Here is a 14,124-nt window from a genome sequence, read left to right as displayed (position 1 = left end):
TTTTACATGGAATGTCACTGGAGTCACTGCAAGCCAAGGCACTGAAGAATTCACCATTAATCCTAAGATTACTTTTGGTCGAGGAAAAAGTCTGTTGGATATTGTGGCATTGGGTGTAGCATCTGCACTTAGATACAATCATATTTAGGCCCATGTTCGGCTCCTCCCTAAAATAGCAGCCACTTGCTTTCTGTCCTCCACCCTTAGTGCTGCATTTTAATCATAACACACACTGAAATAATCACGGTTTAAAAAAGGAAAGCTCTAAGTCCGGTGCTATTGATTAATCAGAGCAATTCCTAAACATTTGCAAAGGAATTTGATTTTCATTTTTCATTTTCATCATTCCGTATCTGGGATCCTCCTGATTCCTCTCTCTCAGCTTTCTCTTTCACAGTGTCAGCATCTGTTGAAGACAAGCATCACCAGCCCCCAAAATATCAAACACCTCTGGCTCATCTAGTGACCTGTAGGAGTCAATGTACAAGCTCAGGATCACAAACTGCCATTATCTCCCCTCATCCTGAGAAACCAAGGAGTTGGGATGGCCTGTTGAAAGGATGTGCAGATAGACATCCCCACTGCCCACACTCTGCAGTGCCGTGGGCTCCACAAGCCATTGGTTCTGCCTTTCCCCTGTTTTGTTTTAGATCTGGGATTTGCCATTCTTTGATGGGGTTTCTGCATTTGATGGTGGTACCAATGCTTTGTGTTTGATGAATAACCTCCCCCATTCTTTTCCAACTTGTTTTTTCTTCCAGTGCTCACAGTATATATACATACTTGAACAGTCACCTGGATCTGATTAAGAAATCTTTGCCTGTGGGTTTCCTCACTGTTGATTTACATGTTTGGCCAGATTTCCATGGTAACAGATCTCCCTTAACAGATCTGACACTAAAGGGCATGGTAAGAAACAGCTTGTCTCTGCAAAAGGGTCAATACTGGGGGAAAAGGGGAAAAAAAAGTTTGGAAGGCTCATACTCCTCCTTTAGCTATTTAAACTATCCCATAGGATTTGGGTTTCTTGCTGCATTTCTAATGTTCCAGTAGAAAATCTAAAGTAGTAGATCCTTGTAGCTGAGATATCACTACAGCCACGTTTCTTTTCTAACAATATAAGGAGTGTTGCGTGTGTCTCTGTATCTTTGCTAGGAATCACATTTCAGAGCACTGACTGGCAGCGTTGCTGTTGTTAATTCACCTGCCTCCTGCATTTTGCAATGAATTTGTCTATCTGGAAAAGGAATGAAATATTCTGAGGAGGGATTGCTTGATTTAAACACAAAGATTCAGTAAATGTGCTGTATTAGAGTTGTTGGGGAGTAAATTTCAGTAGACACTGAAAAACTCCTTATTGTTAAAAATGGGCATAAATGCTCTTGTGATGGGAAATAATGCACCTGCGGTGCTTCATACATCTTTGTTCCGAGGTAAACCTGATCTGGTTCTGAGTTGTGGTTTTAAACCTGCTGCTTGTGGAACTGAAAGGGATTGAAATACTGTGTTCTGTGCAAAGACATTTTCAGAGCATTGCAGTCGGGGGCCAGAAAGAGCAGCCTTTGGAAGTTCACCAGAGGATCTCTGCTGGGGAGATTTTTATCCCCTCTTGAGATGTTGGATGTTTCTCTTCACTGAACTTCACGGTGGTCGATCGGGCAGGTTACAAGCCAGGATGTTACTGTGCAGAACTGTCATAGGAGAATATCATACGGGTGTAATTTGATAATACCTGGTGATTAATGAAAACACATACTTCAAAATGGCATATTGTCCTTGAAGTAAGCATCTCAAGTGACTCACCAGCACCAAAACCTGCTGTATTGGAGGCTGAGCTAGGAAAAGGGTAGGTGAAAGAACTACAACACGTTTTGAATCAAAAACAAATGGATGGTTTATATATTTTTGGGTCCCAATAATACCTGTATTATTTTATGAAAGAATTATATGCCACAGCAGGATCAGAATTCCTTTGGTGTGATGGCTGTGTGCAAATACTGGTAAAAGCCACAATTTTTACTGCCGCAGTTATGGCTGCCTTCAGATCTTGCCTATGCTGATACAAATCCATAGTAAGTACAGTGCACTATTGATTTATGTCAGAGTAAAGGAGGTTAAGATACAGTCTTTAATTATTAATCGTGTTTCAGTGTTAGGGTGCTTGGAAGGGAGGGGGAAAAATGCTTTTAAAAAGTTATTTTTATGTAATAGCATTTTCGTATTATTACATTAAATACATTCACGAGCAATATCTGAGTCACAACATAAACCTGTCAGAGTTAATCTGGCTCTAATCCCATACAATATGCTGTTTGTTCTTTATTTCTTTGCAAGAGCACGAACAATGTATGTGGTTCTTCCCCAGATCAGGAATAACATGTTTAACATAACATTATGTGTACAGCTCACCAAAGTAAGGCTTAGAATTAGCCCTTAAAACTTGTTACAACAAGAAACCATAGCAAATAACAGAGTTTTTACTTTGGCTGGATCTTTACATTTTCTTTTTGATCTTTGCACAGGTTGTTGGGCTAACATTGTCTCAGGGTCTGGATGAACTTGCCCTTATCTACTTGGCCACGATTCAAGCCATTGCTGTAAGCCATTTTAAGTGCATAAAGGAATAAATGAATTGTCTCATGTTCTGTGGCAGACTGATCATTCCCTTCTGCTAAACAGATTTCTAATAATAGATGAATTCACTTAATGGACTTCTTAAAGGAGCAAGATGTTATTTACCCACATTGATGACTACTACCAACTGTAGGATAATGTCTCCTAAAAAGTTTTCTTATGGCAATTTTGCGAATGGAGCTTTTGCCTGTACTGCAGATGCGAGGAGAGAGGCTGGTACCGCATGGGGCAGCGTTACCATCATGGGCTGCTAGAGGAAATCTAAGAGAGTGGGGGAAGAAATACCTTTGGCAATTGTATGAAGGAACTTGTGCTCCCCTAAAATGCCTCAGCTTCAGATTGTTCCCAAATCCATGGGTTTCCCCTGCTCGCCTGTTAGATGAGTCACAACTCTGTACCACAGCAAGTCAGTGGGGCTGTGATTCAGTTCATAAAGCTACAGACTGAACACACCAAATCTCATTGCTCCCTGGTTTCCCTGCTGCAAGGTGGGCACATGTCTCCTGTGCAGTGATTCCAGCCTGTGGTGTGTTTCTGTAAAGGCAGGCAAGGAGACTGTATGAAACATCCTGGATTGAGACAAGGAGACTGTATGAAACATCCTGGATAACATGCAGAGATGGGTAATTTTATTGGAACACTTTTGTTTCTGCCCTAATTTTCTCTCCGACCCAGGATTTCCAGTTCACAAGGAGTTCTATTTGGAAGTGAAAACCTGGGTCAAAGAAGTTGTTTTGAAACCTGGCGCAGGGTGTTTTCAATGGGGCGTGCTATCCCCAGGGATTTGGTGACTGAAATCCACATTTCTTTGACATCCTTTTTGTGATTTCTTCTTTTTTTTTTCCCCTAAGTCTGTAGAACTTGAGGTGTTTCTGCAGACCATTGACAGTTTGATGGATTGGGGAGTTTTCTTGACAAAACTGTTCAGTTGGGAAACTTCCAAACTCCTCTACTGGTTAAACAACAACTTTGCTAGGCTGGGTCAGCCATCTGGGATAGAGAGGGTGGGCGGCTGCTGTGAATTCCCTGTGGATTGTACATCTTATGTGTTAACCCTCCCTCTTCAGCAAATACCTTCACCCCGGCCTGGAATTCATTGTTGTGAGTTTGGATCCTTTTGAAGATGAATGTGGCTTGGTTACACCTGATGCTTCAGTATAATCCCACCATTTCAATAAGAATGTCTAGGAGAGTTTAAACAATGCCAGGGACTGATATTGCCCCTGAAAGAGGCTTTCCAGAGTGGAACAGGTGCCTCCGTTATTATACCGTGCTAACGAAGTGGAAACCTTCCCTGCTGGAAATCCTGGGAAAGTCACCTATTATCTCACTATATGATACAACTCCGATTTCATTGTGAAACACAACTACACAACTGTTGAACGCTATATTCAGCATCTTTTTGACAGCTGCTTGTGCTGATGGTGAGATTTAATAGAAGAGGTTTTCTTTAAGTTAATGGAAGTTCATTTTTCCTAAAGCACTATTGAAACAGTAACTAAGAAGTAGACAGAGTAGGCTCAGGTTTGACTCAATATATTTGCTCATTGCTAATGTGATACCTGGGAAATTTCATTTTCCTCCTATACTCCGTCACTCCCAATTTTAGCTTTGCTTTTGTGGATGGAAACAGTTCTAGTTCAGGACAGCCCCAGTCCTGTACCATTAAATGTCTTCAATGGGTGCAAGATAAAACTTAAACCTAAGCAGAAGTGCTGTAAAAGGCTCGGGCCTGCCCACAGAATGTTAATCTCTGGTTTTCTTTTCAGCAGGAGAAGCTTTTTTTTCTTTTTATATAACATTTGCATTTGAAGCCCCTCAATTTGCATTTTCTCCAATCCAGGATTAAATTAGTTCCCCCCCACGCACAGTGAAATAAGTCTGGCTTTAATTTAACTTGCGATGTGAATACAATTTTCCAGGCAGGTAAACACAAAATCATTTTCACAGCGTGTTCTTTCTAAGGGTCTCTGACGTGTGTGTGTTGGGAGAGAAGCTGTTAATAAATTTGAATTCCAGAAGCAGGGGAAGAGAATATCCTTTTAACCATTCATTGCCAACCGCGATGCAACAGTTAAGACGGATGAGAACATGACCCGAGATATAATTGTGGCTGTCAGGCCCATTCGGAGGAGACGGGCTCTTTCTGGAGCAGTTTATTTTTCCATAATTAAAATGGTGGCTGTGTGATTTGGAAATTAGCCCGCTGTGTCCATAGGGAAGTGATGGATTTAGTCAGCTGCTGTTGCGGCTGCTGAAGTTCCTCCTAACCGCTTGCCTGAGAAACCAAAACATATTCGAAGGCCTCTCCAGAATGGTGCCAGTCATTCATAGTGAATGTCTCCAGTCTGATGGAACTCTGCTCGCTTCAATTTCCAGTAGTTTTATTTGAAGAGGGGTTTATTGCAGGCTGCAGACCTTGTAATGAACCTGCAGCGTAGCATAAAGAAAACTTAGGTGATGGTTGGTGAAGACTTTGAGCAGATCATGTTTTGTAGGGAACCTCCCTATGAAGAGTCAGCCTGGGCAAAGTTTTGGCTGGAATTTGGCGTGTTGTCAAGTCTGAGCTTCAGAATTAACTTCCAAGGTATTATAAAGAGCTGGGAATCAGTTTTGGGCAAACAGTTTGTCAAAGAAACGGAAAATGTTCTTGCAAGAGGAAAGGGGGAGAAGGTTGACTTGGGTGAGGAGTTGGAGGCAAGCAAAGCAAACAGAAAGAGGAAAGATTGGTTTAAAATGGTGAAGCATTTGCTTTCATCATTCACAGAGCGGAACAGGGAGCTGCTCTAATTTGGGTTTCTCAGAATGGGGACTGTAAATGAGAAGTTTAAAAATATGCCTGCATTTTAGATGTTTCAATTAATCCAGACATAAAATGGAACATTTTATTTTGCATAGGGCAAAGGCCAAGAGAAATAGTAAAGCCAAGACAAAATTCCTCAGGTTTTCCTTTTTTGCTGAAAAGACAGAAAATACAAGGTTCTATTTGCTTCTTTTTTTGTTCTGTTTTCTTATTTGGCCTCGGCCTCAGAATCTCTTTACCAAAAGTTATTTTCAGATACTGTTATCCCAAGTAAATAGAAGGTTTTGGTGGGGATGTCTTTGCCAGACAGGTTTTAGTTTTGGATCTGGAAATGTTTTCCCTACTCAGCTGTACTTGGTCAAAACAGCTGCTTATCACTGCCATCAGCTCTTCCTGGTGCCTGTTCCTCTGTCTTCTCATCATCCCTTCTCATAATCCCTTATAAACCCAAAGGCTTCAGCTTTGTCAGTAGTTCCCTGCAAGCCCCATTTCCCTGTGTTACTGTGTACTGCTAAGCCTCCACTCCCTCAGCCAGCCCCGGGATGTTTCCTGCAATGTGTTGTGCCATGTATTTCCCAGTTCTTTGTGCCATCCGTTTCATTTTTCGCCTTAATTTCAATGCCTGTTCCTGGCTGGAAGCTGGACAGATTCCATAGCCTTGGAGTCCCGTTCCCAGTCCCCTGGTTACTGGTAGGGGCAGTTAATAGTATCATTCTTTATAGCAAATTGAGCTTTAAGATCTGTTCCCGTGGCTGCTCCCCTGTGCTCATCTGGTTTCTTTTTTGTGTTTTTTCCCCCTTTTTGAAGTTAGGAACAAGACATATTTTGGAAACTATGCAGGCTGCAGGGCATCATATCAACACACTGTTCCTGTGTGGTGGGCTGAGCAAGAACCCTCTCTTTGTGCAGATGCATGCTGACATTACTGGTAAGTTAGAGGGAGAGGAGTGTAAACTATTTTAGGTGGCTAAATACTTTGTCTTTGGAAAAATAAAGACTTCTCTTTCTATAGAAGTGTATTTAGCTGGTTGGCCAAGAAGTATGCACTGAAATGTTTTTCGCAATCAGATTTATAAAAGATAATCTGAATTTTTCTATAGAAATGATTCCATTCAGTCATATTTCAGGATTTTAGATGAGAATAATGCCCATTACATTTTGTAAGCATGTTTTGCCTAACTTGTGTTTTATTAAAGCCTCCGTTAGCTTCATCCTATTTGAATTCTTTTGGAACTCTGACAGTTCCTGCTCTTGCGGGGCATTGTATCCATTCTGTAGAACAATTCTTTTCCAGATTGCTTCCATGTCTGTATTATTAATAGGGTTTCAGCCACAATTCCTGGATTCTTGCTCCTGCATGGTGCTGCGTTTGGTTTTGTAGGATAACTGATGGGTGGAAGCTCTGGGTATGTGGTTCATCACAAGAAGTCTCAGGCTTGGTCTCCCTTAAGCCTGTGCGTGTTGGACATCTCAGCACACCTGGGAGCCAGTTGAATATAGTTTTAAAAATGTGGAAAAAATAACAAAATTTAGTGTAAAGGACTTCAAAGCACCTTTGAATGATGTGTGCTTTGGGTATATGTCAAATTCAGACCACTTGAGCTGTCATGAATAAAGTTGAAGGCTCAGATTTGGAGCATTAGGGCTGGAGATCTGACTTGTCCTAACATCAAACCACACTTCATAACCTTGATGCAGGAGGGAAGATGAAAATACACTTTATGTACTTACCTGAGATGAAAACAGAAATGGAGAAGCAAAAAGCATAATGCCTGTTGACCTTAAAATTCACTAAATGCATTGTGAGCAAAGTGACGCTTTGGGTTTGTGAGAAACAGTGTTGTCGAGTCTGTGCCTTTCCCTGCGGAACTCAACCGGTTTAGGTGAATTTCAGCTATGTGTTGAGTTGGGATGCTGGCTCACGATGCGTGAAATAAAAGATCTGTGAAAAGGTATTCTGATTAAAATGTAATCAGAAGTTCTTTGACTGTAACTAATGGCCAAGTACAATTCAGTACAAAAAGGCCTTTTTGCAGTCTGGAGTTCTCCCCCATTTGTAAAATCAGTGACTGACAAGGGATGTCAGAGTTCATCTAACTGAAATGCTCTTGGTTATGTTGAACTCATTAGAGCCTATCAGATAAAATAACTAACATTCCAGGATCAATCCCCCATTCTTCCCCCCAAAGAAAAAAAACTGAATATATTATTGTTAGCAGCAAATGCCCATGACTCAGCCATGCAGACATCCAATAGATCATTTCGCAGGGCACTTAAAAAGTATCTTGATCTTTTTGTTTGCCCCGTAAGAATTCTGTATTCATTCTGATGATGCAGGAAATGTGCAGCAAATTTTAGAGCACGCTGGAAATTGCTTACTGCCTCAATGCCTGGCAGCCAGCCACCGAGCTCTTAGCTTCAGTTTAAGATTGTTCTCTTCCAAGCTGACCCAAGTCCTGAGCTGTGCTCTGTCTGAACTGGAGGAATGCTCAGGTGACTGATCTTCCACTCGTGTTTTTAAGGTGGATTTGTTCGGTTGAAGGGGTGCTGTAATTCCACTAGTTCACTGTTAATAGTCGTTCCAGCAATCAAACAACAAGGTCTCTCCATATCCACTTTCTTTCCCCATCACTTTGCCTGTGCCAACTGCAGGAAGAAAAGGCATGAAGACCCTTGCGGCACCTATATGTTCCTCACTGGAAGATGGTTGTAAAGAGCTTTACACTGGTGGAACACTGCAAAGTTAGCGTCATGTACCTGAATGCTTGGGGTGCAAAGTGAATGTGCTTTTTATCAATATTTGTTTCTTGTATTAATAATTTTACTTCTCATTTTGAGTTGCTTGTGGGCCACTTTAGATCTTCCTCCAGATTTCAGCTCCTTCTGATCTTAGAGCTGGCTCTCAGGAGCAGCATTTTTAGGGCCATAATATCATTAAGGCTATTCACTCCCCCCGTCGCTGTGTTTACATCCTCATTCACTGCATGAAATTATCTCTGATGGAAATTCAGACACATGCCAGACACTGGAGGAATGTTACATTTTTTGGCTTAGTGAGACTAAGCATCTAAAGTACAGCTAGAAAAGTATTTAGACTTCTGCTATTGGTTTAGCTTTCTAAGGAGAATTATGAAAGTTCATTAAGAAATGATTTTTATTTGATTAGGCTTTTTCCTGCTGTTTTTACACCAGTAATACAGGGCTTAGAAAGCACTGTGTGAACCAAAGGGAAGCGTGTTCATGATAGTACCCCTGGGTGATGAAACAATAATTTTTAATGGTACTTCAGAATATATAGTGAGTTTGTTTGTTTGTTTTCCCAGTGTTTTAATCTTGTTTTCCAGCACAATTTGGGAGACAAGATTTCTCTTCTTATTTCATACATAGCTTGTGAGAGTTCACTCGTCGTATTTTCATGGCTTCCAGCAAAACCAGGCTGCCTTGCTTGGCTATATATTTAGAAAACAAACAGAAACAATCTGTTTTTTTTGTTCCTTGCAAAAGAAACAAACAGAATACCGCCCTGTTTTCCCCTCGAGCTCCATTTTTAATAGGCACGTGGGTTTGGAGGGTGTGGGTAAACAGGTTTATACCAAGCCCTCTGAGATAAATAGCTAATGTCAAAGATCTGGGGGATTGTTCTTTGTATGCTTCATGTTCTGCCTAAGTATGTTGCTGAAATTGCTTTATTTAAAGTCTGCATTTTTCTTGGAGCCTGGAACGCCAGAGCAGAGGTTTACATTAATCTATATGGGCTGTAGCTCCAAATGGAGGATGTGAACATGGTTTTCAAGTTCTTTTGATTCCTTTTTTCTTTGTCTTTGCTTTAATTACTTACTGTGCTGTTACTATATTACTGCTATATTCTTCCTAACAGAGGCCTGTTTTTTTCTTGTACAGGCAAGCCTGTTGTCCTGTCCAAAGAAGTGGAGTCTGTTTTGGTGGGTGCTGCTATTCTTGGAGCCTGTGCTTCTGGGGATTTTGCATCTATACAGGTATGCAGTACCTGATTATTATTTTTTCCCCCTAGTTTTAGTGTGTTTTTCACTTTGACATTTGGCACCATGCACAGACTTTAATTCAAGTGGAAAAGTTTGTACCTTCTGCACAGCCAGACAGGAGCCAACATCACTTTTGCTCTACCCTCTTTTTAACTCTGTATGTTATATAGGTGTGTTGAAGGTTCATTTGTCTTTTGACTGTAGGGACATGCAGGTAAAAGCTGCTGTGTATGAAGTTAGGCCATGCAGATTTACAGACAAAAAGGAAATTTGGCAGGGCTCTGATCCTGCAAGAAGGTCACACTTTCAACTTGGTTATATTTGTCCTACTTTGCTTTCTTCATGCTGAGGGATGTTAAACCTAAGAAACAACATAGCACTATTTATGCAGTAAAAAATGACACACCTATGCTTCATCTTGTCCATAGTGAATGCAGAGTTAATAATGAGAATGGAATTTCATGTTTATTCATGTTATTTCAGTGCATTAACAGTTGCAAAAGTAGCAGTAAGGCTTTTATGTTTAGTGGATCAGCCAGAGCATGACTTAGCTGCATTTATATAAACAACAATAGGATAGCCAAACCCAAGGAAGGGTCTGAATGCCCCAAATCCAATCTGTTTTCCCATCTAGTAATTGCACTAGAATGCAACATGTCCTTTCCTCATGCTACACAGGGACACTAAACAGTACACAGCATTCAGTTGGACACAGTTATTTGTCAGGATGGTCCCTGGATACAATTTTCTCTATAACACAGATACTTGTAGGTGAAATTGTGCACAAAAAACTTATCTGAATGTATTTTCTGAATAGGGAGAGCAGCTTCTCAACCTTGTTCACTCGGTGCAGTTCCACTGGAGTCAATGAACAGCTCAACAGAAGCTGAGGGACTGGGCCTTGTTTGACATTGTTCCAAATGGGAAATTTCCAAATGTGAATATTCTACAGTGCTGCTTAGGTTAGCAGGAAGAACAGTTTCCTTTCATGGTAATTTTGCCATAAAAATTAATCCCATTGCAACAAATCTATAATGCAATATATGTATAGCTGTATTTAATAATTTTCCTGCTTGCAAGCAGAACTTGTTTTGATAACTGGAATTTCAGTAGCAACTTTTGATGACAGGACTTCATATTTAATTCTTACTCTCTGTTCATCTTCTGCCTTCAAATACAGAGTTACTTCATTCCAAGTTTAAAATGTTTGCCACTACTATGCAATAACTGAACATCTCAAACCTGATTTTATTGTCTGCCTTCACAGCCATTAGAAAAATCTAATGCTGTGACATTTGCTGTGATGTGTTTTTATAGAATTCTGGTGTGTTCGTTACCTTCAGTTTTTAACTCTGCCCTTCTATATAGCAGTGTTTCAGAAGCATATCCAGTGTCAGAACAGATATGTATATTTTATACATACATACATACAAATATATGTCAGTCTGCCTAGCACACTCAACCAGAAATCTTGTTCAGTGACACTGGATCCTTTGAACCAGCCTCCTCACAAACTTTTTAATTTGAAAAGTGTTTGCCCTTTTACTGTTAAGATATGTCAGGATGTCCCTGCCTCTTTGGTTATCAGAATGGGGTTTGGGTTGTCGTAAGTACAGGTTAGGAAGGTCTTCCTGGAGTAAACTTCCCCTAAGGGCTTACTTGTGACTATAGGGAGCTGGACTGCATGACTTTTTATACTCCCTTCTCATTCCTGATTGAATCAAGTAAGTTAATACCAGTACATAAATAAAAAGTACAAATCGCAATCCAGTCCCTCAGCACTCCATAAGGAGTCTGGTTTTCCAAATGCAGTCTCTGCCTTTTTCAGTGCTTCAGCAGCTATTTGTGTAAGGTCTGGTTCCAAAGGTTTTGCTAGTCAGCAGGAGAGTTTCCTATTGTTTCGCTGAGTTACAGGTCAAGCCCGTGGGCTTCCCTGGGATGTCTCTGAAACAGAACAGGGGGAAGTAGTCTGGAAACTACTGCTATTATACATCCCACTGGGCATTTGTAGCATGTTTCTTTCCATCGTACTGCCTGTGGTGATCACTGGGAGCCAGGTGAGGCCCTGAATCCTATTCAGGATGCCGCAACACATCTGGCAGTGTGAAGAAACCACCCACTAAAGGGTTTTAGCTTAGTGTGTGTTCAGACAATTGTCGTTAGAGAGGTTCCCCCTATGGCAATATCAGTTGTATCATGCAGAAAATAGGTTAGATTATGTAAAAATAAAGAATTCAGCTACATGGAATTAAGAAACAAGAAAGTGAATGCATGGCTTTTGGGGGTGGGGAGGCATAAATGCATATGTAGCACTGCAGTTCAATGGCCTTCTCTTCCATTTATTTTTCTGCTAACATATCCTCCAAACCAAACCTCTCTGCGAGGTGCTGCTGCAAGCATTCAACATTATTGTAGTCTTTGGAAATAATAGAGGTTATTACCTATCCTCTAATAGACGGTTTGTGCTTAATTATTGTGCCTTCCAAAGCTCTTTGTTTGCTCAGTCTAATAGTAAAGGAGAAAATTGTGTTTTTTTTTTTAACCAATAACCTCTTCCCTTATGTCTATGGTTGTTTGAAGGAGAATTTTTACTGTATTTGTCGCAGTGATTGGTCACATTTCTGAGAATGATCTTTGGTCATTTCTGCTCAATGTTAAAATCAAAATGCTTCAAAGCTGTCTGGTTTTCATGGGTTGGCTGATCTCCATTTTCTAAAACTCAAGTATCTTTAAGACAACTTGGAAATAGCACCCAAAGCCAGGATCCCTCCAAATCACTTTTGATAATCTTAGTTCAGCTTTAACATGCTCTGCTGGAAGGACAAAGGGACTGGTTGCTGAACAGACACGTGAAACCCACTTGTGAAAAGCAACAGCAGGGAACTCAACTGCAAGGGAATCTTGTATGGAAGTAGGTGCATGTGTGCTATGTAGTAATGATGTGCACAGTGAGTGATGCTTTAGGGTGAGCTGGTCTGCATGCTAAATGTGATGCCTTGGGGAGGTAGCATGAATTACATGGTAGAGCTGACCTGCTTGTGCATTCTGTCAGAGTAGGGGTTTGGGGCATGGGGCAACCAAGTCAGAGCCAATGTTCCAGTCTGCTCTTCACTCAGAAATTTGGGCACATGGACAAGGTCCTCAAAATCTACCAGGACATTGCTTTTCAATAGAGGAAAACCCAACTCTATGGGTCATCTAGGGAAGACCCAACACTATGGTAACCGTATATAATAATTAGAGTTAGGCTTTATTTAGCTTAACAATTAAGAAATGCATTACAATTGGATCATATTTCCTTATGGGTAAAGTATGTGGCTGTGGGAATTGCTGTTATTCTCATACTGCTGTATTATCCTGATGCTTAGTCCTGTGGCATTCCATCACCAGGATTTGGCTTGCTTACCTACCTTTGATGATGAGCCTCATCAAAAGTGTTTGTGAGACAACAGGATTCTCAGCCTTCACTTTCTTGGGCAGTTGGTCATAGTGGTTGGAACCAGTAAAGAGCTTTTCCTCCATTCTTTGTTATCGCTAAATAAGTTTCAACTCACAAAGAAACAAGCATCCATGTACCTCCAATCTTTTTTCTCTTTCTGTACTACAGCAATGACTGTTCGCAGGATGCAGCATTTAGTTCTAATTCTTAATTTTCATATCTTGTTAATCATATTTTGAGTGATTCATGGAGCAAAGGTTTTCATGCTTTCTACTGGCCACATCTGTATTAGTACCAAAATTCTCAAAGCAGCATTGGAAATGAAGGTTATGGCAAAAAGGTACCAAAAACCTGGCTTTGGTACACACAGGTTAATTTTCAGGATTCTAGTGTGGGTTTAAAGGCTCAAGCCCCTTGAAGCTGCAATTTCATCTTTAGGTATTTCTATCAAGGAAAGATTTATAACCTCCATCTCTCATGCCTGGTCACCATATGTTGTTGCTTCAAAGAATGTTGACTTCCCTATTTTCCTCTTCATTTACTCTCCCCGCATTTTTCTCCTCTGTGGTAAAACTGGATTAAAACAATTGCTCTATCCAAAACCCAAAAAGAACGTTCAGTGTGGTGAGTTCATCTCCATTCCAACATTCGGTTTAGTCTTTAGAATCAGTGGAAAGGGGAGAAAGTCTGGATTTCTTCTTGCACTTTGGGTTATCTTTTAATTTGCCTCTACAAATGTTACACCTTTTAAGTGGTTTTGTTGCATCTCGATTGCTGTGCTGGTGAGTGTAACACAGCCTGGCTGGGTCACAGAAGACACTGCTCTGTAAAGCAGAATGCCATAAGGCTTTTTGAAATATATACTGTATTATAGGGATTTGGATTTTTGACATACATGCTGCAGAGAATGAAATCATCTTAACATTGCTGGCTTTGATGGGTCAATTGATTGGCTCTAGCCATTCCTTTCATGCTGAGCAGCAGGATCCTGGTTTTCCATGCGATTGTTTCTGTAGTAAAAATATAGTTTCCGGTTTCGCGAGCCAGCAATTCCTTCTCAGGAAAAATGTTCAATAAATAAATGTCAAAGTTTCCAGTATATCCTCGTTACTCTGCCTCACTGGTACATAATTGAAAATGGGAAGAAGGTGCTGTTTGATTTGGCAGCCATCCAGCTCTTTTTTTGATGGATAGCCTACTCTTTGGGACAAAGCCCTACACCAGGGAACAGTGTTATTACCTTATAA

General features: G+C 40.7%; 1 protein-coding gene across 19 annotated transcripts in view; it reads left to right on the top strand.

The window, feature by feature from the left end:
* The window catches only part of FGGY (FGGY carbohydrate kinase domain containing), a 322,855-nt gene that overhangs the window by 284,598 nt on the left and 24,133 nt on the right, over positions 1-14,124 (top strand). For 17 of the 19 annotated variants that reach the window (XR_009743019.1, XM_061451142.1, XM_061451143.1 and 14 more), the window contains 4 exons: positions 762-909; positions 2,523-2,597; positions 6,245-6,365; positions 9,338-9,432. Coding sequence is in view for 18 of the 19 variants with exons in the window: in XM_061451142.1 (XP_061307126.1) it covers positions 762-909; positions 2,523-2,597; positions 6,245-6,365; positions 9,338-9,432 (439 nt within the window). In the remaining variant the exon portion in view is untranslated. Of the gene's footprint in view, positions 1-761; positions 910-2,522; positions 2,598-6,244; positions 6,366-9,337; positions 9,433-14,124 lie in introns of those variants that run through there. The other 2 variants (XM_061451151.1, XM_061451150.1) reach the window with 2 other exon arrangements.

Source organism: Pezoporus flaviventris, unplaced genomic scaffold, assembly GCF_033815535.1.
Source record: "Pezoporus flaviventris isolate CSIRO_AGI_PZ_B2104156 unplaced genomic scaffold, CSIRO_AGI_Pfla_v1 ptg000013l, whole genome shotgun sequence".
Lineage (NCBI taxonomy): Eukaryota > Metazoa > Chordata > Aves > Psittaciformes > Psittacidae > Pezoporus > Pezoporus flaviventris.
This window is presented reverse-complemented; position numbering and strand designations above follow the sequence as displayed.